This window comes from Pholcus phalangioides, unplaced genomic scaffold (genome assembly GCF_987345545.1).
Source record: "Pholcus phalangioides strain wild (caught in Gottingen) unplaced genomic scaffold, Ppha-v1.0 ptg000012l_1, whole genome shotgun sequence".
Classification (NCBI taxonomy): domain Eukaryota; kingdom Metazoa; phylum Arthropoda; class Arachnida; order Araneae; family Pholcidae; genus Pholcus; species Pholcus phalangioides.
In genome coordinates, this window is record NW_028301605.1 from 9,066,665 (window position 1) to 9,094,060 (window position 27,396).

Consider the following 27,396-nt stretch of genomic DNA (forward strand, 5'->3'; position numbering starts at 1 on the left):
AGGAAAAAAAAAGAGAGAGAAAGAAGCTTACCATACATGGCTGATGTTAAAAGAATGCTTAAAGCCTCAAATCAATGAAATAATAAAGCGAATGAATCAGGCACTGCAACCTTTTCATTTCCTGGTTTACTTGCTGAATCCGAAATACAAAAGAAAAGGTCTAACACTCAAAAAAGAAACAGCTCGTTCATGACTAGTAGAGAGGTATCCTGACAGCATTTCCCTGTTGATTGCATATGAAGCTGAACCGTTTCCTCCAACCTACGCCATCTGGGAGAAGTATCAATCCTATCACATGATGGACAGCAGTCGGAAAAACACTGGAAGAACGCATGCTTTTCCAAAAACTGTCTTCAACACATTGTTTTAATTTCGTGTCCTGCAAGTTCTGCAATTGAAAAAGAATATTTTCAAATTCTTCAGTGATACACACTAATCTTAGAAATAGTCTTGGCACAGATAGGGCAGCTGAATTAGATATGTGTTATCGAATGTTAAGAGGTGCAGCTGAGCTCGATTATTAGTGTTCAATTTATTGCATACATTTAATTTCATTCTGTAGTCATATCTCTTGAATTTTTCTAATTTTCATGTCGTTCTCACATAAGTCAGTTCAGTTTTTAAATGCAATCCTATAGCTTGATATCAGCCACACAACTTTCCACATATACTGTTTTGAATTTAAAATTTTATTATTAAAATTGCTTTTTCATCAAATTGAAGCCTATATCACCATATTTTACTGATGATTATGAAGAGGAGGTTTTGGACAGTATGGTCCGAAACCTTCCCAACCCTGATTAAGACATTCCTTAAATTCCCTGCAATTATGAAAAAAAACTTTTTGTGATGACGCACAAAAAAAATCACAATTGGAACTTTTATAAACATTTTATTTTACATCACAACATGAACACATGAAATTTTTTTTATTAAAAGTTTGTACAAAACTATGCATCATCATCATCACTGTCTTCAATGGCTCCATATTTCTTTTTGCCATCCGAGGAAGCTTTTTTCTTGTCAAAGTAATCCTGCAGTAGAAACATACGGCAAGAAAATTGCCAATTACCAAACCAAAGTAAAAAAATATATAAATAAAATTTAAAGCCAATGAATTGTATAAAAAAAAAATTCTGTTAATACAGTCGATAGTCTATATAACAACCCCCTTTCCGGACATTAAAATGGGCATTATATTGGGAGGTTCGTTACATCGAAAGTAAAACATACATAGTGTTCTGTTAATAGACCGACAAACTCAGAGGGTTGCTAGTAGGCATCAAGAGGAACAAAAATTGCAATGAAACATGGTGTCGCAAACCACGCTGAGAGGGTGAAAATCACAAAAAACACATGCAGGCTCTGAGTCCAGAGGAGATGAAAGGTGGATGTCAGTTGATCTCTGAATGCGTTCGCTCACCATATCTGGCATTACCGTCACTTATGTGAAGCCAGTGAACACACTGGAAGATCTCACAGTGCAGATTGTCGCTACTGCAACAGATATCAAAAGCATACCCGGTATCTTCGAGCGCATCCGTGAATCGTTTGTACATAGTCATAGACTATACAATGACATCAGCAGATGCCACTTCCAACAACTCTTGCAATAATTTATCAAATTAATCTTTTTGTAGTTATTATTATACTTTTTGTCGTTCCAGCATGACGTTGACACCTTCATGTATTTTTTGTGATTTTCACCGTCTCAACGTGGTTTGCGACACCATGTTCCATTGCAATTTTTGTTTCTCTCGATATCTACTAACAACCCTCTGAGTTTGATGGTCCATTAACAGAACACCCTGTATATAATATTCATTCCATGAAAACATTTGGGACTTATCCTACCAGTCCTTGTAACAGAATTGTCGCTATAATGTGGGGTCGTTATAACGAGCGTCGACTGTACATAACAATACAAGCACTACAGTGGTGGTTTTTCACAAAATTGGAACATCATTAGGAGGGCATATTAAAGTTTCCTTCTTTCTTTCGTTCAAACCAAGCACAACTCAGGTCTATTGCCATGGGCAATTTACTACAGACTGAGTTGTGCCAAAAGTGTGAGTGTGTGTACCTAACAGTCTGAGTACATATATATAGTGTTGTGTCTGATTTTTCAGAGCTACCATCTATATGTCAGAAGTGTAATGAATGAATATCTATACCATTGTAGGCCTGTTGCTCTCTGTGGCAAGACTTTTCAATGGAGAGATCAACTTGCATTCGCTCCTCGAAGTTGGGAGAACCAGAGAAAACTTCAGCCAACTGCCACTGTGGTGACAATGGGGTTCGAACCCGGGTCCTTGCAATGCAAGCCAGTTACTATGACCACTCGACCACCACAGCGGCTGGGTCTTAAAGTTGCTAATTATAGCCAAACAAAGAGTGAAATTACCAATCTTTACCTCAGGCTGAGCACACATGGGTTAGACACGACTAGACACGACAGCTTTAGACAAGTTCCCAGTCTTAAACACAACCTATATTTACTACACTGACTATTTTACTGTACATTTACTACACTACTACTATGCCCGAAAATGGAACATACGATTATAACAGATACAAGTTATCTGTTATGATTGCAAGCTACTTTATTACTTTTTCGCTTACCAAAGATCGATTCCAATGTGTGAAGCTAGTGGTTTGAATAGCAAAAATTTAGTCTTAAAATATATTATCACCAAATCTACACAAAAGCTACTTACCATTTTATTTGTTGCCACATTAAATACCAAATTTTCATTCGAAATTGCAAATATCTTTATTTAACCTTTTCACTACTTACGGTACTTAATGTACCACTAATTTTTTAACCCCTGTAACATCCATTACATTGTTGGGTGCTGGTATTTTGAAGTATAAAGGCTATGTAACTATTTTACTGTTACCAGATAATAGCGCAAGTGTGGGAACAACTAATAGTTTAAATACAGTAAAACCTAGGTAAGAGTCATCACCCTGGTTAAGTAGTTTAATTTTATGCAATCCCATCTAGCATGCATAAGCGTCGTCTTAAGGCACGGCCCGGGGGACTCACAAAAATAGTATCTGGTGGAAAATTCTGAGAATTTGCCTAGTAAGGCCTCAGAAAAATCACTTGGCCCAGTGGCCCATGATGCTCTCAAGACAGCCCTGGCTTACACGGAAAACAATAAATTTTATTGCAACGATTTCATTGCACAACAAAGAAAAAAAAAAATTCATGCTCTTAAGGAAATTTCAATGGTTTTAGGGTATATATTTGGGTTGTTAATTCCGAATCATGTATTGGTTTTGTCAGATTGCATCTAGTTTTTGATATTAAGTGAAAACTGAAATTTATTGGTAATACGTATTAGATAAAGTACAGCTTCAATGTGATTTATATGCTGCTTATGTATTATCATGGAAATTCAATATTTTCACTTTATCTCAAAAACTAGAACCAATCTGACAGAACCAATGATATTTGGAATCAGCACCATAAAAAATCATTTTAAAATCACTAAAATATCTTTGAGAATACGATCAGTGCTGAGCAGTGTTGTCAAAAAAAAGGGGTGGCTTAAGTGAGGGTGCAAGGGGTGTGGTGCAACAGGGCAGCAGCCTAGACTTTCATTCAAACACAGAAGTTTTCAAAATTTTGTTATAATAAAAATTCACAAAACACCATGCACTGTCATTCTTTTTTGAGCCATACCTTGAAAACGAAGATATTGAAAAAAAAAGGAAAGGCTTGGGCAATATCTCTGAGATATTATGTATAAGCTATGTAGGAGGTATTGACCTAGAGTCGTAACACCAGAAACAAGAATGAATTCTATCATACAGGGCCAGTGCGCATTTTGGTGCCTTTTCCCCCAATAATATTTCAGGAGCGGTCAAATAAAGGCAATGGAATAATTCGGATTCTTACTGGGGGGGACATCAGAAACTTCCTCACACTTCCCTAATTTCTGCCCTGGAAACCTTGGAGCAGGTATTTTGGTGATAACAAGATTTGTGATTAATTCAACAATTCAACCCTACAAGGAAGAAAATTATGGCAGTTCATCAATAAGAGTTGCAATGTGGGGAAAGTTATCCAAAATAATTAAATAATGAAATGATCCTGGACCAAAAAAAAAAAAAAGACGGGGGATTTCTTTAAAAGCAGGATGTATGGTCAAGGGTATTTTGTTGGGTAAAGATTGGTTTGCGGCTTTGGACGGATAGAAAAAAAATCAGGTTTATCCCAGAGTACCCTAGTCTAAAGCTTTTTTAGCCTTCCAACAGGGTCATCTTTAGGAGTGGCATGTGAAGCTTTACACCCTGGCGGCAGGTCAGCTCGAGCCACTCCTGCTCAAACAAAAATCATAAAATATATATATATCCGGGAGGGGGGGGGGGGGTTTAAGCTATGGTCGTATATTTTGCAAAATGCAAAAAAAAAAAAAAAATTAAAGTAGTAGCCTTTTTTGCAAAAATGTGTACAGGAGGTATGAAACAAGAAGACATCCAACCATAAATCATTAGCATTGTAGCATTTTGCTAAAATGCTTTTCTCCCCATTTTCACTTTTTTGCCAAAGAAATTGTTTATCTAGCTTAAACCCTGATATATATATATATATATATTTGTTACGAAGGATAGAATTTGAAAAGGCTTGGTTAACGCATGCAAGGTTTGCGTGACATGCAATTGTGATAATAGAAGAACGAGATTCTAAATAGACTTGGACAGTAGAATTCGAGAAGAGAAGGGGTACATTTGGAAGGCTGCTCTAGTGTTAGCAGTACTTTTCTTTCATGTAAATAAAGGCGATTTGTTCTCGAATCCTTGTTCCTGTGAGTGTCTGGCCATATTCAAGTCCTCTGCGAAGAATCTGGTGACTAGAGGTTCAACGAGTGACCCGGTGGCGTGGTGCGACGCGACAATATATATATAATGATCCACAAGTTGCCAAACACTTCTGTAGATGATATGCACACAGCTACTTATAAATGCACCAAGAAATCTCGAAAATTTTGTTTTCAATCTATAATGAATGGAATAAGTTAAGGCAATGTAATTCCACGGGCCTGATAAAATAAAAAATAAAATAACACAAACCAAGTCACTGTCATCTGCGTCATCATTTCCTTCTTCCTCCTCATCCCTTTTGGCTTTCTCCAGTCTCTTTGCCTTGTCGTCATCATCTGACAGATCCTCATCTGATGAGTAAATTGGAGGCCGGTCTGACAAAAAACAATCAAAACTCAAAATATGGCAAATGTAACATAAAACTGAAAAAAAAAACAAAAAAACACAACATGAATAATTTCTCATCCGTTAATAAATATTCATAATTCCTTCAATGTGTATTAGTTTTTTTTCCTTTTCCCTTGCAGAAATTCACCAAAAATGGTATCTTGGTTACACCAAAGAAAACATAGAAAAGAAGATTATGGTTAATGCAATTCCATCAGTTAAAGGATCGAAATATGTAGATCTTTGTTGGCATTTATCCAACTAAAGTCAGTAACACTTACAACATTTTCCCGCATACATTTACTGTAGTAAATAAATGCAATTTTACCTCTCTGTCTCGAATTAGTTTTCGAAAAAACTCTATATCTCAAAGGCCAAGCTCAATGATAGTGAAAAAAACCACAAGAATTCCCTTTCTTTTGTGTAAATCTGCCTTTTCTCCGGAAGTGAAAGAAACTCGTAAGAAAGGATTATTCATATTACAGCCCGTTGTGTTGATGGATCTTGTCAATTACAGGTGAAGATACTATGATTGACAGGGAGAGGATGTCATGTGGATAGCTTGTTCAGCATGGAAAAAGTCAGCCAACAGACAATTCAAAATTCCTTCAAGAAAGCAGTGGGATTGGAACCATAGGCGCCAGAACCTAGGGGCTGAGGCCGTTTAAGGCCCCCCTCCCAAATAAATTTTGTTAGGAAGCTGAGACCCCCCAATAATTTGTGAAAAAAACAATGCAATGCACCTTCCTCCTCCTACATATGCGCAGAGTCCTGTATTTTCTTCATATTGGCGCCTCTGTTTGGAATCGGACATCTCAGTGATGAAGGATCAGATTTGGTAGTTCACCCGAATTTCAAAACACTGGGGCATTACTAAAACACACTTGAAAGCTAGAAATTTCATTAATTTTTGATTTTGTGGAAATAGACCAAATTTACTGTAAACTTATAGCACCTTGACTTAAACTGAAATTATTGGTGAATGTATGGCCGACTTAGGTGACAAAAATGCAGTAGAAGATGATTCAGAGGAACTATAAGAAGTGACAGTGAAAGCTGCCAAGCATTCTGCAAAATCACCACATCATTTTCTGGAGCAAACTAAGAAGATAGGGTCCGAAATATTTGCAGCTGTTGCTAGTATAGATTAAATTGCGAAGACTCGGAGCAAAAAATATGCATCAATCTGAGCATACAGATTATTTTAAATAAGGTATACAAATAAAATTGAATTGAACAAAAAAAAAATTTAACATATTTTAGTGTATTTGCATACAGTGTGAATGAACATTGTGTTACCAATAATTTCATTAGTATGCAGTAAGAGCTATAGTACAGTATTTTTTAATTTCTATCAATCAAATTTTCCTGCCATTTTTGGAATTTTTTCCCCTTTCTTAGGAGCCATTCAAGTATTACGTAAGCAGATGCTCAGCCATTTTTGACCCCCCCACCCTTGTCAGCAAAACACTGACCCCCCTCCCCCGTCAGCAGCTTAGGATATTTTATATCTTCAAAAAGGGGTGGTTGATTACGTAAGCAACCTTCAAACCCCCCCCCCCTCCCCCCAATGCTGACGTAATACTTGAAAATGACCCCTTACCAGAAAAAATTATTTCTCATAAACTCTCTATTTCGAAATTTAGTTCCGTTCCATTAGTTCCAGATCTCTCACCCATCCAGCATGTAGGGGACATGATTGTAAGTCGTTTGCTTGAACTGCTTCAGCCTCAACTGAAGAATGAACTGTGAAGTATGGTTGAAAGCATATGGTCGTCCATCCCTCTGGACACCATCCGCTCACTTATTACATCTGTACCTCGAGGGGGGTTGCTGCTTGTATCACCACAAGAGGTGGTCTTACTTCCTAACCTGTATATTTGATCTTTGTACTACATTATTTGTTTAAAATTAAAATCACTTATTTATATATGCCTTCTCTGTCTGTTAATTCCCTCTCATGACTTTCCAGTCACTCTGTCATGGCGCTGCATTTTCTCTGTCAGGCAGAGTATGTCTAACATGATGTAACCCTTTTTAATAAAAGCAGTCCAAAAAATGACTATAACCAAAAAACACATAACAAAGACATTTTAATTTGTCTAAAACCAAGAAAGAAAATTTTTGTTACCTCTTAATCCTGCACCACCTTTCTTGTACCTGTTCTTGATTGCTGAAAGGGAAATAGCCCCTTCATCGTCATCATCATAACGATCCGGTTCAAGGTATGATGCATTAAGTCCTCTGGTATGAGATTTGTCCTTCGTGCGACGCTGTTTACTTTCCCTACGAATGGACGCTTTCAGTTTGTCCTCCTCTTTCTTTATCATCTCTGAACGATGAGCCTCCGGATCTTGACCAACATTCGGAAGGACTCGAATCTTCTGGGTCTTTTGGTTCCTGTCAGCTAATGATAGAGTCATCTTACGATGCGTAAAACTGTCTGTAGAATGTGGCCTTTGAGAAGTACGAAGACAAAGTGTTACACACACATTGGTTAACTATTCAATTCAAACAAATCTCTCACAAAGTTTTTTTTAATCATGGGCTTGTAGTTGTTGTTGCCAAAACAGTAAAAAAACTCTGAAATTTTTTTTAAAACAATTATTGCCATTCCTGTCATGTTTTTCCTAAGCTGAAGTTCATACCAAGTACCTGGAATGTACAGGGTGGACAAAAAGTCCTGGACGCATTTTATAAAATAGAAAATCAATCAATTCGCAAAATTTGTAGCAGCTAAAATATTTATGTGTTATTATTATTATATAAATTTTTTTTGATAAATTTAAAAAAATATTTCAAAATTTTACTCAAATTAACACTATAATATAGTTAATATAACACTATAATAAATAAAAACACTATCACAAAAAAATTGACATAACATATAAGCTGTCATATAACACATAAAATGCCACAAAAACAGTGCACAATTAATGTTTATTATGAGACTACCACATTTCAATATAAGTTCCCTTCCACTTGTTTAGATGTAGCCCACCAAACAAAAAAGTGTTCATATTGAAATGTGGTAGGTCTACAAAACATAAATCATAATAAGCATAATTATGAACTGTTTATGTGCTATGTGTGTCAAGTATATTGTGATACAGCACCATCTGTGAGTAAAAATTCAATTTTTTTAAATTAATCGAAAAAAAACTTTAGGATATTTAACAATCATAAGTGTTTTAGTGCAAACCCCAATTTTTTATACCAATTGGTTGATTTTTTATTAATTTTTAAAATGTGTCCAAGGACTTCTCATTCACCCTGCATTTTTGATTGCAAAGCACAACTTTAATGCCAAGGAACAAAATGAAGATTAGGATATCAGAAAAAGGTCGCAAAGACACGAAATAAAGTGGAATACCTGAAAGTTAACTTTGTACGGAAAACCGCTTGCCCCTGAAGTCCAGTTCCCTGACGGACATACAAATGATTGTGGTCACCAGGCATCAATGTTTGGCGATACACATCGAATATCTCAGATCCAAGATGCAGTGATAAGCTATCAAATAAAGGTTGAACTTGTGAAACAACTGAAATCTTTAAAAAAGATTTTTTTTGGGGGTGGGGGAGGCATGGAGTGAACTGGATTATATTCAATATGTATACCTTCCATCTGACCACTTGACTATCCTAGCATTGCTTTCCTTGATTTCATTACCATCATCATCAAGCTCATTTCTCCAACGAATTGTGTTTTCAACCTATTTTTCAATGAGATCAAACACTTAGATCATCATTAAAGAAACTGATTAGCAGACATTTTGGGAAATGAGACGTAAAAGCATGTACTGAAATGATAAATGTCGAAAAGTAAGATTTGCAAAAAAATGGATTAATGCCTTTTTTACACAAACCGATTTCCCCGAACAAAACTCCTAAAGAAGTATAATTAAAAATTTTAACCCCCCCCCCCCTTCCAAAATTTGAGTTTTCTTTTTTTCTTCACACTTCTATCAAATATTGTATTTCACATTTTCCTGATTATTAGACCATTTTTCGCAACTTTGTAATCAACATTTGTCTTTTGCCTTTTTTCTTTGACAAGTTATACACACAATCAACGCTTGTAACAATGACTGATCCATTATTACTTACAACCAGTATGACAGGTCTCAAATATTTTTCTATACTACCATGTTATTTTTATCCAATATAACAACTGGTAAATTTCATTCAATCTATTACAACGACCGAAATATATACACCTCTCCGTTTTGTTTGTTCGCAAAAAAAGGAAAAAAATAGACAAAATAGTGAATTCTGTCTTTTCTTGCCAAAAATAATAATTATTTCTTTTTTTTTTGTGATTTGATAACAATTTACACAATGCTTGTGATGTCATTTTATGGATCAAAAACGAAATGAAATCAAGTTTTTATTCGAGTAAATTCTCTTGGACTGTGCAAAGTGGCGCTCTAGAAGAGGCATCAAATTCAAGATGGAAAGGCAAAAAAAAAAAGCTTTGTAGACAAAAAAAAAGTGTGGTCGGGGATGCCAAAAATAGGTCCTGCATGGGTAGTTTTTTTTTTTCTTGAACAGCCCCTGTTCACATGTATCAAACTTGGATTTTTGTGGTGAAATTGTGATGGCCAGCAACCGCGATGATAACCATACGACCGCATAGTAGCTAGATGCAAAACTGCAGATATTTTAGCTGGAGCTTTTTTGCACATTTAGACATTTAGGTGAGTGGGGTCCCAACTGTCTCTGAAAAATCTTAATAATGTGAACGGGTAATCTGTGATGCACTCCTATACGATATTTTGCGAAGGCACATGTGCAAACGTGTGGGATGTTTCCCACAGGATTGCACATGTCTTGGAAAGAACACGTCCCTTGCATGAACAAAAGTTTAAACATCCAGTGTTCATCTTACTTACAGACAGAAGACATGTAAAGATGGACTGATGACATGGTGTTAACAAATATCAAGTTAACAATTAGCGGTTAAACATGATTATTACATTAGAATTAAACTATGTTGCATACACAGTACTCAATGCTGCGAGCAAACAGGTAATAGGTTTACATCAGATGTGAGAAATGATAAGAATTAGCAGCAGCAACGACGCATCAAAAGAGGGAGCTGACTTTGTTGCACAGTTCACAATGGCAGAATATGCAAATGTAGTCTAGCATGGATCAGGGGGTGACGTAAGTAAGCAGTGAGCACGGCTTGACAAATCCTAAGCACTGGGTTGCAAGTGGCGACTAAAGAATGGAATTGGTGCCTTAAATATTTTATATGTGATTAAATTAGAACCTAAGGGCAACACAAACTTCTTGGGATAGATATCAGTATTTCCACTAGAGGGAGAAAATGCCACCAAAACCATGAAAAGTCTGAGGGAAAAACTGATTTTGGGAGTTTTTCTTGGGGCAAAAATACTTGATTCTTTCTTTTTGATTTGTCAAGTCCTGGCAGCGACACAGGTTAGAGTACTATCGCACATTAATTACATCCTTTGGTATGATTTTAACAAAAAAAGAAAGAAAGAGAGACTGACTTTCAATTTTAATCGAGCTCTTCCTTCCTCGTCCAAAACTTCATCCTCATCAATTTCATCTTCATACGTTTGTGGGTCATATGGCCTGTAAAATAAGTGAATAAAATAGCAACGAATGAGCTAAAATTTAAAACTAAATATAATTCAGTCCTTTTGATAATCACTGCAATTTCTGGAAAAAACACATTATATATACCATCATTCTCATTACAATTGCAAAAAACGTTAATAACATCAAAAAGTTCTACTACTTAACCACACATGCACCTCGTAAATATTCCTCTGGGGAATTTCAAATGGATTGGTACATGTCAGAAAGTGTTCAACGTAAGTATATGTGTGACTCCAACACATTTACGCTGTTGGAGTTATGCTTATTTTGTGTTATGTTTGTGCTGCAATCTGCTTTCCATATTTTGAAGTGAAAATAGTAAATGCCCGGATTTTAATGTTCTGTAAATATCAAGTTGAAGGTCTGTTTGCTTTTTGCGGAAGACTTTTTCAAATACAAATACAACGCCACAACAGGCAAATTGCCCAATGAGGTGGCTGACTTAAGAACATCATGGATCCCCGAGCCATTTTTTGGAGGCCCTACCTACTACTGCTACACCACACATGCCCCCCGTGGAACCCCCAACGAATCGGTACATGCAGGAATGTGCGTGTACGTGTAGTGAAACCTGACGTGAAGTTTTTGTTTCTCTGTAATGCTTATGTGTAGTGCTGCCATCTGCCACCAGTTTTTCTAACTATGAGTGAAGTGTTATGATTGAATGATTTATCGTTGTAGGACTGCTGCTCTCTGTGGCGAGACTTTTTAACAGGGAGATCGGCTCGCATTTGCGCCTTGAAGTTGGGAACCACAGAAAACCAATTTCAGCCGACCACCACTGTGGGGTTCGAACCCGGATCCTCGCATCGCGAGTCCGTCACTATAACCACTCGACCACCACAGCGGCCAAAATGGAAGACCACTGAAAAATTCTGCATTATACCATGAAAAAAACTGAAGTCAACAGTAAAAGTCAATTCTAAATGATTGCATACATTAGCCTCATACCAAAGATGGAAATGATATGATTAATGAAAATGTGGCTGCTGATATAATCCAACTAATCAGTTACGTAGTCATCATTTTAAAACTTAATCATATTATGAAGTTATAAAATTAAATATTTCACCTAGTGTCAACGCTCAAAAAATTTGGCATTTTAATGAAATGAATTTCTTTTCCAAGGTTTGCTGTGATCTTTGGAATTTCAAGCTCAATCTTAGTTTCTGGGGGTGGTTCCGGTGCCGGATCATCCTCATCCTGAATTAAAACAAAAGATTGACGATAATGAAACATAATATTTACGAAAGGAATAAAATTTACTGAGCCATGTATTAAGAAAAAAGTTATTACATGATATTGACACAAAAAAAAGCTTGACAAGTGGTCACACACACACAGACCTTGAGTGAAAAGCACTCACTATCGCCGCTATTTCAGAGTCCCACGATGGAAAACATGTGAAACATATTAGAGTAAGGAAAAAGAAAAAACTTCAGATAATCTCGACGTGTACAGTCGAATCCCATTATAACAAACTCTAAGAGACTGAAGAAATATTCCCTACACTTTCTTATAAAGGAATTTCCGATTTTACAAATTTTAACATTCTTTAAAATAATTTTGTTCTACAGAATTGACTCCAAGGAAAAAATTACTTATTTACATTTGAGATAATGAAAAGAATGAAGATAAAATAACTCAAACCAATTAGGCATTATTATTATTTTTTGGAGTAATATAGTATATTATTATTTTCTTAGTTTAACTCACTTAACATATTTGAGAAAATAATTAATTTTTTTTGTACAAGTATTTTACAAGCCGAGGAAACAACAAATTCCTCTGAATAATACGAATGCTCAAACGTTTGCCATGCTTGAACGATTTTGCATCCAAAACTGTATGTAGATTCCAAAGCCTTTTCTCATATGAGTGGGCTAGTAATAGGCACATTTCCGGAATGAATGTCTCAAAACCATAAATGTTTCTGGAAAAGGTCTACACCAAATTTCCTGTAAAGGCAGCTGCCTCCTTAAATCCTGGTTAAAATTCCTCCTCACACGCCATACAAGAACACAACCCTTCTTCCCCTAACAGTTCAGCAAGTTAATTCTTTGAAACTGATTTTATGGGATCAGTTTTGGAATGTTCTGCACTCTTTTGTTGATTTTCAGAAATTTGTTTTTGAATTCATTATAACCGATTTTTCATTTTGTAATATCGGAATTTGCAATACATCATTGCTAAGGAAAAACTTATTTAAAGATTAGAAAATTTTTCATTATAACAAGATTTTCATTAAATCAGGATTTGGCTGTATATTACATCTGTGCTAAAAAATATTTTCTCACTAATATGTTGCCCAAAAGTGTCACGTGAATTTTCATTTTCGATTTCCCTTACTAGAAAGAAAAAAAGATGATCATATTACATCAATATCCAACGTTTTTCCACCCATGCCTTTCTTTGTGTCCCCTTTCGCTCAATGTCTTAACCAGGCCAACCACCATCCAAAAATGAGACCATTTCTATTTATTGACTTGATTTCTGAGTAAATTCATAACATAAAAAAATTCTAGGCTATCAACGTGGCTGATCTAGGCAACCCCAGTATAGATACATGTCAGCCTCCGCTTTGGGAGGGGGATTCAACATATGATTCTACAGGATTCTAAAAGTAATCACATCAATCAATGAAATAATCAATATAAATTACCAACATCCAAACATTTAAAAAGGAAATTAAAACTGAAATCAAGCCTAAAAACTTTTTAAAAGAAATTAGGCACTGGAATTTACCACAAAGAAATCTGGTGCAGTGCTATCAATGTGTCCATTCTGTACAACTTCTTCAGCATCTTTTGCAGGATGCTCTTCGTCGTCCGAACTAAGGTCACCTCCAAACAAGTCTGTCACAGTGGCTGATATTAAGAGAAGATAGAAAAGTGAAGCATATGATAAGGGAAAATAATGGACATTGTGAAGTCTAAAATATAACAAAGTAATCAAAATATTTTATAATACAATATTTCACTTCCCAGCATGCACCTATTTGTTAGGGGGGGGGGGGAACAAACTTTTTTTTCATGAACAATACCTGTCTGATTCTCATTCTCTTCATCTGATGCATTCTCATCATCTGCAATTCTCCTAACTTTCCTAGGAGCGGATTCATTGTCTGATCCTATAAGAGATGGATTTGAAAGTTGTTTCATTCAAAAAAAAAAAAAAAAATAATATATATATATATATATCAACCCTATTAACTTTATTTGTTTGATTATATAATTTCAAAATAACAAGAGTACAGAGAATTTATTACTTTCAGCAGCTGACGCTTGCTCCTCTTCATCACTGTCTGCCTGAATTCCAGCACGTTTCCTTTTTTTCTTTTTCAAGATTATTGAATCTGAAAGATGTTTTTACAGCATCAACTTTTGTTAAAATAAACTTGAAAAAAGTAAAAAAATTCATAGAATTTTTTTTCATAGTAAATAATTATTAGAATAAAACAATTAAAAATATTTTATATATTTTTTAATTCTTGAAAATGAATTACATCCAGATCCATCATTTGGGGGGGGGGGGGTTTGAAAATACACTACAAATGGTATATATATATATACATACACACAATGATATATGCATACCTTGAGTACATGTTCTTTGCCTCCCCCTGGAAAAAGTTGAAATGACGGACCTGATTTTATCCTACAGACAATAATTGTAAGTTTCGCAATAATAATGCAAATAATTTAAGTTCCGCAGAGGAATATGGACAAGATATATGTGTGGTTTAGTAGCAGTAGACAATAATTGAGAGGACAGTATGCACAACCTTCCATTGATAGGCAAAATAAGAGCCAATAAGTAATGAATATTTCAAACAGTCTGTGAGAGATGTTCGTAGAAAGAAAAAATATCAATCTACACACCCAAGAGTGAATATCATTTACACTGCTCAAAAAAAAAAAAACAATTCAAGTTCCCAAGGAAATTTTAATGGGTTTAGAGTATATCGGAGCTGCTAATTCTAAAACTGGTGTTGGTTTTGTCAAATTGGTTGTAGTTCTTAAGATAATGCATACTCTCAACATTTCAATGTAGCCTGCAGTCACTATGATTTTTGCATAGAATTTTTTACTTTTAATTCATTTTCCCATTTCATTCACTCTATCATTGAATTTATATCATCATCAGACATCAGTGGGCTATATGTATTAATGTCAAGTTTATTACTAATTTAAATTTTACACAGTGTCAATGTGATTTGTTCCACTCATGTATTACTACTGAAATTTAATTTTCACTTTATCTCGAAAACTAGAGCTAATCTGACAAAACCAATGCTAGATTCGGTTTCAGCACCCCAAAATTATTCTAAAATCACTGAAATTTGAGAACAAAATCAGTTTCTAGCAGTGCTATCTATTACTTATGTTTTTTATTTATTAGATGAGTTTGTGGCCAGGAAGCAGTAGTCATTTCATGTATTTGGTTTGTACACTGAAAACGTTGCACATCCTCTGCCCTAGATCAAACGAGTTACTCACTTGCATCTGAATCTTCTGCTGCTTCTTCATCACGCTTTTTATTACTTTCTCCATCTGATTCTGGGGAATAAAAATGACAAAAAATTATTCTTGTGTCAACATGAACACAAAATTTATAAAAGGTATACTGCTGTAACCTACTTTACCTGGCTGCCAGGAAGGACCCAAGTTTTTGGCCCCAAAGCAGATCTTACTAAAAACTATGACATATGATGCAGAACAGTCCCTATAAGAATTTTAACACATTCACATCAAGCAATTTTTTGCTAAAAACATTCGTATATAATGGGGTATTTAATGACAAAAATATTTCACAATTTTTGCATTAAAAACTATGATTGTTTTTTGTATAGTGATTGGTGTGCGAACGTTTCTTTCACATGGTACTTCAGAGAATTTGAAAACAAGAAATCTTCTTATCCCCTGACAATAATGCTTATGTTTTTAAATAAAAATCGTTACCTAATGTGAATGTGTTAAAACAAAAAGAACTCTTTCTTGTAGAAAACACAAGAATTTTCACCACAAAACATTTTCATTGAGTTGAGGACTCATTGCAGAATGATGCAAGGCATTCTGCTTTGAAGGCTGTTGGCAAAATTTGGGTCCCTTCTGAGTACAAAAAGGGCCCCCTTCTGAGAAATCCAAATTGTTTTTTTTTCTTTTTGCAGGGAAGAGAAACCTGAACTAACTTCCCTTCACTGATGGTTTACAACTCTGGCTTATCTTCACTGAGGCAATTCGCTATGTTATACATATTTAACACTTGGATAGGTCAGCAATGTCCAATTTCTGTATGTGACACCAAGATCAGGGTTGGCAGGTTTTTGACCCATGGAAGTTTTTGATGGTTTAAAACTGTCATGTCAAAAATCTCAAATATTGCTCTTGAATATAAAAATTCCCATTGAAAACACACATTGATTGTATGCAATCTTTAAAATGAGTATGTTATATGAAGAATAAATACTTAAAATATGATTGTAAAATAGTTTTCTCTACCAAATGTTTTTGAAAACAATATACATATTTTATTTTTTCCTGTAAAATATGCAATTTGAATTATTTTACTTGATTCAATTTGATTGTTTTTTTCAATCAATTTCTGTTACTTTAAATGTTTTTTGAAGGTTGGTAACTGAAAATTTCACTGGAAGAAATTCTTTGTGTCGCCTTCCCCCCCCCCCCTTTAACCTTCTTAGAAGATGATCCAGTGTAAGCCCCTGGATGGAATGATTTGCAAAGAAAGATTTAATTTTTATGTTTTATGTAACTGGGAATACAGCTGTGAATTTTTAGAATAATTTTACTCGTGCAGCTTGTACACCAGAGGGCACTGAAACTATCTTCCACAGGTGGTTTTCGGCTCAAGCTGTCCCTCATTCCCAGTCTCCGCTACAGCCAAGAGAGGTTCTTAGGCAGAGCAAATTGTGCGGCCATAGGAGGGTGCTAAATCGGTGAAGAGAAAATAATTGCAGGGAAATTTAGAAAAATGCTTTGTCAGCAAAATTCAGACTGGATGTATGAAATGGATTAATTTGCAGAGAAAAAACTAACTTTTTATGCATAAGCATGACATACAGAAATTTATTAATTTTCCGGGTCATTTTACTGTGGTGCCTTTTATACTCCACAGAGAGAGTGCAAGAAATTATGTCACAGACGGGTGAGCATTTTGTCATGGGCCACCCCATCTACAGCCCCGTTAATTCCCAGCAATAACGGTACTTTTGCAGCTACCTAACTGCATTCAAAGCTAGCATATTTATGATGCGAATTCCCTTTTCCCCTACAAGATCATACATGAGTTTTTGTGAAAATCGCATAGGATTAGCTTGCTTGTTCAAATCTCCGATCTCAGATCATCATGGGGAAAAATTTTCCCAAAAACCCAGTTGCTATTATAATTCTAAAGCAGCAAATGTGAATTACCTTCTGCTGAATACAGATCGTTATGTTCTGAAACTTTTCTTTTCTTGCCTTTCACACTGGATTCGCTGTCTGAACCTGATTAATAAATAGACATTACACTAACAGAAACACAGACATAAAACATTTCATGAGGAAAATATAAATACAAATTGTTGTCGAAGATTTAACAGGCAGTTCACTTAAATGATTCATATCTATTTCTCCCCCATGTCTTATGAATTACCTGCTATGGTTCCCTTCTATTTCATTTCCTCTATAACACCCCCCCCCCCCAAAAAAAACCCCTAAGTTTACAAATATGGATCATAGTCAGTTGAGAAATCCTACAACTCAAGGTTCAGATATAATTACACAGAAGTGTGTGTTTTTGTGTGTGAACAATTATTCCCTTACTTATAATCATGGTCGATTTTATTGATCAAATACATAGTTTAACATTCACCAAAAATGTATATTTAGACATAATAGAAGATGTACACATAAAGGATATGCATTAGGGTGGGTCAAAAAAAATATTTGCAAATCGCTATAGTGTGGAAAAGTAGCCTCCTTTAATAAAAAGAAAAATGACGTAAAAAAATTTAAAATCGATTGACATCTTCCGGTCATGCATCGTACTTGAAGTTTATGAAAATTGACAAAATTGAACATTTTTCTTAAATTCTTTTAATATTACTTAAAATTTGATTGATGTGCAAAAGTTTCTTATGCTTATTTTATGGTTCAATAAAGTAAAATTAAAACATCATTGATATTGCAATGTTTATCGGTCGCACAATGTGTTCGAAAAACTGGAATTGACCAGATTTTTGCAAGTTTCGTTGTACAGCTCTTCGCATGCTTTGTCAGAACAAAATGACCCAGAATTAAACATGAAGAGGTGCCTGCACATTCAGTTCCACCTACACTCTATCCAATCAACCATCCAAAGTAGGAGAGTGTACGTACTTTACATTATAGTTACCAAAATTGACTAGGATTTACTGGTTTACAGTTTCTTCTATTGTTTCTTTTCCAAGTGTTTCACGTTTAAAGTCGAACTTTTGCACAATGAAACTTGCAAAAATTTGGTCAATTCCAGTTTTTCGAACACATTACGGGACCGATAAACATTGAAATATCAATGATGTTTTAATTTATTTTAATTTATTGAACCATAAAATAAGCATAACAAACTTTTGCATGTCGATCGTCAAATTTTAAGTAATATTAAAAAATTAAGAAAATTGTTCAATTTTATCAATTTTCATAATCTTCAAGTACGATGCATGACCGGAAGATGTCAATCGATTTTAAATTTTTTTACGTCATTTTTCTTTTTATTAAAGGAGGCAACTTTTCCGCACTATAGCAATTTGAAAATGAAACTTCATTTTTTTTTCAACCCACCCTGTTGTACATACATATGTTTAAGTTACATATTTTGAAGTTGTGGAAAAAGAAAATTCAATTTTCCTCCCATTTTACCCAAAAATCCCGCCTGGGCTGTAAGTGAACAATTATTCTCTTATTTTATTATTCCCAATTTTATTAATTAAATACACAGTTCAACATGCACTAAAAATATATATTTAGGCATAATGTAAGATGTACACATGTTTAAATTAGATATTTTGTGGTTATGGAAAAAGAAAATTCGATTTTCCCCATTTTGCCCAAAAAAACCCGGGTTTTTTACAACCCTGGTAAGTATATATATATAAGTAAAATGGAATCTCACACAAGTGTTCCCTGCGGGGAACATCTGAAATGAAAGCAGGTGCAAAGTCACTTTGATCTTTTTGACTGTTGTGTATTGAGATCAAAGCTGAAGCTGCTCCAGATCTGAATGAAAACATTTGGGGATTTGAATTCTATCAGACTACAGTTTTTCAGCCTAGAATTATCCTTTCATCATGATTACATAAAGTCAAATTTCATTTTGAAAAGTTATATATCATATAGTACACAATGCTGCCCCTGCATTAAGCTTACTAATGCATTTGATTTTTCTCTCAAACTGCAACGCATACATCCATTTGCCATTTATTCCTAGAAATACAGTAATTACAGTATTTGATGTTTATAAATAAATGAATAAGTGTACCTTCGGATGCAACTTTTCTCTTTTTTGCTCCGATTTCTTCTTCTGAGTCTTTGAAATAAAAAGATACATCTTTCAAAATTGTGCATACAAACTATATTAACATATAGAATATAAAATTTCCATAGTATTCAAAGTGTATATGAGCTATAAGAGAAGCTATGTCACCATAACCTAGAAAGTATAATGATTAGGAGCTAAGACTTCATAGTCCTTTATTGGTATCAACTTTGGTAGCATTCAGAGCCTTAATGACTGAACCAGGAGCAACACATTATCAATGAGAAACCAGGAAAAGTATTTTAAGCTTGCCAAATGTTGATGATGTTGCCGGGGGTGGTCTGATGGATTTCATATTCAAAAGAAATTTAATGTGATAAATAAATTTAAAAACCATACACACATTCTCTTTGCTTAACTCTGAATGTTTCACACCAGGAATTACCATTTCAAAGACCTCAAGGTTTTCCCTCTTCCACGCTTAAAACCATTATTTTCTCCAATTTCACGTGAATCCTTATCAGACAGATTGAACCTCAGAAATGAGAAAAGGATTTTTTTTTCTTTTTTTTAAAGCACAGAAGAAAGTAAACACGCTTTCCCTGCATTATGATTTAACTGCAACCTAACAAGGGTTTATAAAAACAGTTTTTGTTAATTCAGTAAAATGACAGATCATGATGGAGGACAGAATACATCCGAGTACAAAATGCAGTCAGCGCCTGTTATATTGACCCTGCATTATAGTTACAATCCTGCCAAAATGATGGAAAAGTCTTCATGTTTTCATATAATGACTTAAATACCCAATGCATTAGCATTTTGATACATAACATCTATTTTTGCCAGAAGGGAGTGGGGCATTATAACCAGCATCAACTACATCAAGGTTTGATCATATAAGAAAAAAGGAAGGGAACTAAGAATAGATTTGTTTCGCAACATAACCTCTGTAGCAACTGTGCATCATGCTGGACTCTAATTGTGAGGATCCAGATTCGAACCCTGTTGGTCAGCAGAAGTTGGTTTTCTGCAGTTTTCCAACTTCAAGGCGCAAATGGGAGAACATCACCCATTTGAAAAAGTCTCTCCAGAGAGCCAGCAGATCTACAACATGATACTTATACAACAGAAAAACCAGATCGTTACCCAACGTTCATATTCATAAAGAACTTCTAACGTATAGGAATACTTATATAACAGGAAATTTCAAGCATTTGCCATTTTTCTTTCAAGATATGGAAGACAGATGGCAGCACTACACATAACACACAAGTATTACACACAAACAAACTTCGCGAAAGGTTCACTATGCATACACACATGTCCAACATGCGACAATTCGTTAGAAGTTCTGCAGAGGAATATGGATGAGGTGCATGTTTGGTTTAGTAGTAGTAGCACCAGCGAGAACACTAAACAAGCACTACTCTGACAACTTAAATGCATTAGGAACCATGCATAAACATACACAACACATTCAAGCATGTACTGATTGGTTAGAAATTCTGCAAAAGAATGTGTAAAAGGTGCATGTACAGTTAAGCAATAGTTAGTATCATAACCTCTTTAATGTGTTAACAGTCATCTATCTATATTAGGCATATTCAACCCGTTGCTCACAAGCACCCAGAGTGCTTAATGCTCATGTCTGATTTCATGCTCTCGAGCACTTGATCAATGTCCCAAGTAAGCACCTCATACAAATTGCATTGAAGGATTGAAATCATCTTGATTTCATGCATTGGCATGTCAAACTTGTTGTAAGGGTGCTCTTCTTTTGATGATGGGTACAGGCAGTGCTCATGATTAGGAAAAGGTTGATCTATATATAACCTCTGATCTATATATATATATATAACTCATTTTCTGCCTGTCTGTGTGTGTATGTCCTCAATACATATTGACAATTTTGAAATGAACGTCAAATTTTGTACATAAAGGCTATGTCAAACAGGACTCAACATGAAGGATGGGCCAGGGCTTGACAAATAGCAAGAAAATCTAGGCACCAGAATACATGTTTAGGAGCCAAACATGTTTTTTAGAAAAAAACAGATAAAAAAATATTTCAACTTATGGAACGACCAGGATAACGACCACTTTCCATATTGATTGATAAGCTGACAAGAATTCCAAAAATTTGAATTGCCCTGACCCTAATTCACCACGAACAAACAGAGAAATTTAGGCTCTAATCCCAATTTTTTAATTACTCTGGCACCTGGGATTTGTCTAGCCCCACAGACTTCTTTAAAAATTGTCTGGGTGGGGCGAATGTGCGAAATGGTGGAAAAACTGTCTGGCAACAATGGTTCCTTGGGTACCACAAATGACTTTTCACACGTTTACTTTGGCTTCTCTGGTTTCTAAACAACAGGTTCCTCATTGTGGCTATCCTAATAAAGAGATTTGTTATCTGTTAATTAAGCCCAAAGAGAGGAGGGGGAACCGTCTTCAAGGTTAATTTTCTTTCCCCCCCCCTTTTTTGTAATCAGATATTTTTCAAACATAAGAGCGCAATTAGAACATTTTTTTACCCTCGGAAATTATTAAAAAAATGATTTTTTTTTTCTACATTTTAATGATCAGAAAAGCTAACAAAAGCTGGCCCAAGTGAGTAAAAATAATGAACGTTTGGGAAACATTTTTGTATCACCAAGCTACACTCGGGATAAGACAAAATGGCAGATCACTGGTGCCCAAGCTAAGCTCAGGTAAAGTCGGGAAGGCACTGGCAAATTTCAAGATATATGGTAATTTACCTGATTCTTTCTTCTCAGCTTCGGAACCACTTTCCCGTTCAGGGGATGAATGCTGTCTCTCTGTCTCATCCTGATTGTGGTCTTCTTACATAGTAAAAGATGTAATTATTTACATTAGATGTAGTGTGAGTGGGCAGAGATAACATAAAGCATAAAAAACACATGTTGTCAACCTACGATTGATCAAACTAAGCCCGAAACAAATATTTAAAGCCATCACTATAAAAGTGTCATCAAATAAAACAGAAAAACAGGGATTTTTTATTATCATTTAAGAATCTACCTTGTCTGAAACAACCGTGCATTTAAACTTGAATTTGAGGAATGTATGCTTTTCGATTTCATAACTAGGAACAGCATAAGAGAGAGAGAGAGTAATGCTGTATCATCGGCTAGCTCTCTAAGATGTCCATCTCTTTAGGCAAGAGCACAAATCATTCCAAGATGGTCTCTTCGAATGGGTTGTGCTCTTTCCAAAGATTGTTTTAATATCTTTAATTCAATTATTTTTATAATTAATTTCTGTTAATTTAAAATATTTTTTGAGCGTTAGTAACTGAAAACAGGGCTCCCACTCAAAAAAATTTGATAAAGGTGGACAAAAAAAGGTGGAAAAGCCGCCTGGCAGTCGAGTGGTTAGAGAACTAGCTTCTCACTGTGCAGGTCTGGGTTCGAATCCCGGTTCGGGCATGGATGTCTACTAACACTAACAAATTCCCTGGACGGATCATGCTGATCCCTTGGGAATACGTGAAGATCACGTTATTATAAAAAAAAAACAAGCAGGGGGGGGGGGGGTTGGCTGAAACAGGGTACTACTAACTACCACAGATAATTCTTTTCTGTCTCTCCTCACAATATACATTACATTCTCTTTTGGAATCTTCCACAGTCAAGTCTGTTAACTCTCTTTGACAATACACAGCAAATTACGAAGACATGTACGTTTTTTAAAGAACGATGCTCTCTCGAGACCACTTCCAAAAGCACAGTGAAAAATGAATAAATTACAAGGTCTAATGTAAATAAGTCAAGTATATTTGCATTTTACCGTTCAATGCCAGCAAGATTGTTTTTGACAAATAAAGCACTTTCATTTCTTGCTCTTTGCTGTGCATTGTAAATATTGTTTATGACTCTGCATGCCCTAAAAATACAGAAGACAACTGAATGCTATTGGGTAATATCAGAATCAGCCAGCCTAAAATAGGTCTATGTATCCAACTGCTTTGTAATGTAAAAACTGTTGTTTCATCTATACTCAACATGTGCACCGTAATTTTGAATGATGACTGCTAGTTACTATCGAAGACGGTGAAGTAGTAAATACAAAATTATTTTTTTCATCCTGACAGAAGTTTTTAATCACTGTTGCTCTACTTGTTGAACCCTCAAACTGAACAAATTAATACACCAAATGGTCCACGTATACCCCCCCCCCCAAAATAACCTGAAAAACGATACAATTTCTGTTTTGACAGAACCATTAATTGCAACCTACTACATTTGCATTATATCGATGATTCCCTCCTCAATTAAAATCAATTACACAAATTTTGCTGATAGGTTTTAGTAGGAAAAGTACGACAAAAACCAAGAAAGTAGAACATTTTAACAAAAAAAGCAGGAAAAGTAGAACAAGTGGGAGGCCCGTGAAAATTCTGTAGAAGTAATTTCTGGCACCCCCATACTAACTAGGTGCACCCCCCCCCTCCAAAGGTTGATCCTACGTATACCCCTTGCTCACACACATGATAAAATGACACACGATGAACATGCTCAAACTACTCTTTACCTTTATCAGAATGTTCTTCATCACTGCTTACAATTTTCCTATTCCTGGTACTAGTAGATTTCTCTTCCTCCTCCTCCTCTTCTGCCTCGCTGCTTCTGTTCCCTCGCTCGCCATCTTCATCACCATCGCAAAAATAAAAATAGATAAATAAAATTTTTAGATTACAAAAAATGTGAGCATGGAGGAAAATGGTTTAAAATCAGTGTTCAAGTATTACTTGCGAGAGAGGGGAACATTTAACAAAGGAATTTAAATGATTCGCACCTGATTTATGATCTGAATCTCGATTTTCAGCATCAGATGCATTTTCTTCATCCGACTGAATGTGCTCGGATGGGGCGCGTTCAGATTCATTGTCAGATTCCTCCCGAGCACTTTGAGCAGCCTCTTCATCCGACTCAGCCCGGGGAGAATTTCTAGGACTGTGGGCAGATCCTGATTCGTTTCCAGATTCTTCAGCTCTTTCTGAAGTAGCCGACCCTTGCTTTTCTTCGTCTGATGCGTTACCTTCAGCATCCGATCCGCCACCAACTGAGGCGGCATCGGAATTCTGCTGCTCGGACTCGGCATCAGATGCTGCTTGTTCCGAACCAGCTTCGGAATGCTGATCACCGGCATTGGACTGCGAGCTCTGTTCGGCGTCAGAGTCATTCCTCTGACTTCCAGCTTCATCTCCCGAACCATCTTCGTTGGCTGACTGTGCACTTTGCTCGGAATGAGAGCTACCTCTCCCTGATTCTTGGTCACTATGGGCAGCCTCGGATCCTCCACTCTCTGATTGAGCGGGAGAGCCAGGAGGAGTGCCTTTGGCTAGAAATAAAATAAGGTTTGACAAAATCAGTGACTATTTTTTTTTTTATACAGTAGAATCTGTCTTTCACGATACTGCAGCGACATAGAAAAAATATTCTTAGGCCTATATACAGGTTATCATTGTAGACAGTTTGATCACATTTGCGCTATTTCCTATTAAATAGAAATTCCACCAGGACCAAAGAAAATATCGCTATAGGCAACTTTATCATTATAGACAGTATTGTTATACGTAGGTTTCACTACATATTCAGAACTTCAATTATAACAAGTTTATGGCGAATATAGAATGGGATGAAATTTCAAAATTGCAGTTCAGGTGCATCAAGTTACAAATTGACAATAATAACGGCTCACGAACCAAGCATCCAGTGAAGCTGGGCCCTGCTATCATTTATTGATTCACAAATACATTCGCATTGCGGTAGACAGTTGCATTTCTTATTAATTTTTTAATATTTATATTCGGGGGCAAGTAGTCATGAGCCTCCATGACAAAATAAAAGCAAACTCAAAGCGCTCAGGTTTTAGGTTTCAGGTTCTTCACACAGAGGGGCCTGTTAAAGGTTCCAGCCTAGGGGGCATAGCGAGAGCAACCATGACGATTGATTCATTTATAATAACTTGTATTCAGGGTGGAGTGCCTCGGTCATCATGCGCGCTTACTGTGTCAGGTCATGAATCAGTGAACGAAACATGCACACTAGCTCCAAGCATGAGTTGTGATGACAAACTAACAGCAAAATTGTATCACAATAATTATAATATAAATGCAATACTTGTTTGTTTCATTTATTTTCAAAAGGTATTGCAAGCCATGTACATAAACTAAGAAAGGGACTTAATCAAATCTGTTGTGCATCAAATACACGTAAAGTAGGCCTATCACAAGACTCCAAAAAAAGATCTGGGCCCCCAAAACAGATTATTTTGCATTGTTCTGCAACGAGCCCTCGGCTGACTGGAAATTTTCTGCGGCAAAAATCCCCACAGCAGTGTTTTCTGCACATTTTCTTTATGATTGTTCTGCAGTATCACTGATTTTGGCATATTCTGCTTTGGGGGATTCGGCGAGAAGATATCACGGCCTGCCATCAGCCATATACCAAAGAAACGTTCGACTCTATATATGTTAGCCTCTGCCTTATACAAAAGGTGTAATATAGTGCATGAAGCAATTTAATATGTGATAGTAAATCAAAATAGTAGGTCAGAAAAATACACCGGGTTGTCAAAACTAGCAAACACTGATTCAGCGACCAGGGTAGGGAATTTTGGCAGAGAAAAAGTCACTCCGTTGGCGCTATTATCATAGTGGCTTCGTGCAATAAATTGCATCTTTTGTCTAACTGTATGTGTTCTTTATTGGTCATCGAGTGAACAGCTATAATACAGGGAATCCATAATTAAAAGACCCTATTTTAAAGTAGCCTGTTTTGTTTTGGATGGGGGATTAGTTGCACATGTCGCCACCAGAGGGCGTTTCACTTTGAATGCTCGTAGTAAACATGTAAAATTATGCGACGTCACACAGCAGCTATTATGAAACCTAGAAGCATCCGCGGAGATCCTGTCACTCAATGTGTTTGTTGCTCACAATGATGATAAGTTTACAAGATCGGGCATTCTTGGTGAAATTGTTTTAACAAAACAGCAATTCCACAGTAACTGCTCTACGGAAATATCACACTCTGAAGAGGATTCAAAAAAATCCAATGAATGTTAAAACCTTTGGACTTGTTTGGCATCGAAAAAAAAAATCGCCAAAAATCGGCAAGTTGCGCATCTTACTATAGCTGCTCCACCTTTGCCCATTAAATAAAAAATGCATATGGGAGGGGGGAGGGGGGGGTGGGTATGCAGGGACGCAACTAGATTCTTTTCCAGCCGAGGCAAGAACGCATTTTGGCGCCCATATGTAATATAGAAGCAGTAGGTGAATTCGGCGCCCCCTTCCATCCAGCGCCCGGGGCACAAGACCCGATTGCTTCCCCCCCCCCCCCTAGTTGCGGCCCTGGGCCCCTCAACCTGTTAAGACGATCTTGATACCCCGCATTGCGAAACTCTCACAATGCAAAGTTTCCCTGTCGGCCTACATTGCAAAATTAAGCCCACTTATTTTCCCCTCTCCTGGGCAGCCCAGGGCGATGTATTCATTATATAGCCCCTGGGCTGCTGTGACAGCCGGGGAATTGAGAGAGAGAGCCGTTCGAAGGACACTGACCATGACATTGTTCCCGCCCTCCATTTGAATAACTAAGCATTTGCTCATCAACTTACCCGACTCATCGGCACTGCTATACAAATCCTCCATTGTGAGAAGGGAAAAAAATAAATAAAAATCGGGCTATATGTCCCGATTAATTACTCATAAAATCACGGCCATATATATCAACACAAATGCCAATCTGGAACTGAATTATCCAGAGACGTCGGCTGCTACTGGCTCTTACCCTGAACTTTAGTTTGAAAAAAAAAGAAATGCGTGAAGTTGATGAAAGCTCTTATAGGTGTCACTAAAAAAAATCAGACTGATAAAAAATGGCGGATATAGTAAGGACTAAATGCTCAATGACTGGATGACTCTTTTTCTTTTCTTTTTTCTCCTGCCACTATATATTAAATCAAGGAATAAAAACTTTGACTGAGGAATAAAAG

At 36.1% G+C, this 27,396-nt stretch overlaps 1 protein-coding gene across 2 annotated transcripts; it reads right to left on the reverse strand.

The window, feature by feature from the left end:
• Nucleotides 1–872: 872 nt before the first annotated feature.
• On the reverse strand, nucleotides 873–27,180 carry LOC149079432 (uncharacterized). 2 transcript variants are annotated; one of them, XM_089240152.1, is made up of 17 exons: nucleotides 27,019–27,180; nucleotides 24,190–24,735; nucleotides 23,926–24,039; nucleotides 22,131–22,211; nucleotides 19,369–19,416; nucleotides 17,283–17,357; nucleotides 15,351–15,410; nucleotides 14,120–14,206; nucleotides 13,895–13,981; nucleotides 13,597–13,718; nucleotides 11,924–12,054; nucleotides 10,740–10,824; nucleotides 8,839–8,933; nucleotides 8,594–8,731; nucleotides 7,352–7,677; nucleotides 5,083–5,207; nucleotides 873–1,034 (listed from the first exon to the last, which is right to left on the reverse strand). In XM_089240152.1, the coding sequence occupies exons 1-17, from the start codon at nucleotides 27,050–27,052 to the stop codon at nucleotides 951–953; spliced, it is 2,238 nt and encodes a 745-aa protein (XP_089096278.1). In that variant the 5' UTR covers nucleotides 27,053–27,180; the 3' UTR covers nucleotides 873–950. The 2 variants fall into 2 exon arrangements, with proteins under 2 accessions (XP_089096278.1, XP_089096277.1); XM_089240151.1 differs by having other exon boundaries at nucleotides 22,131–22,214.
• Between the last annotated feature and the right edge of the window lie 216 nt (nucleotides 27,181–27,396).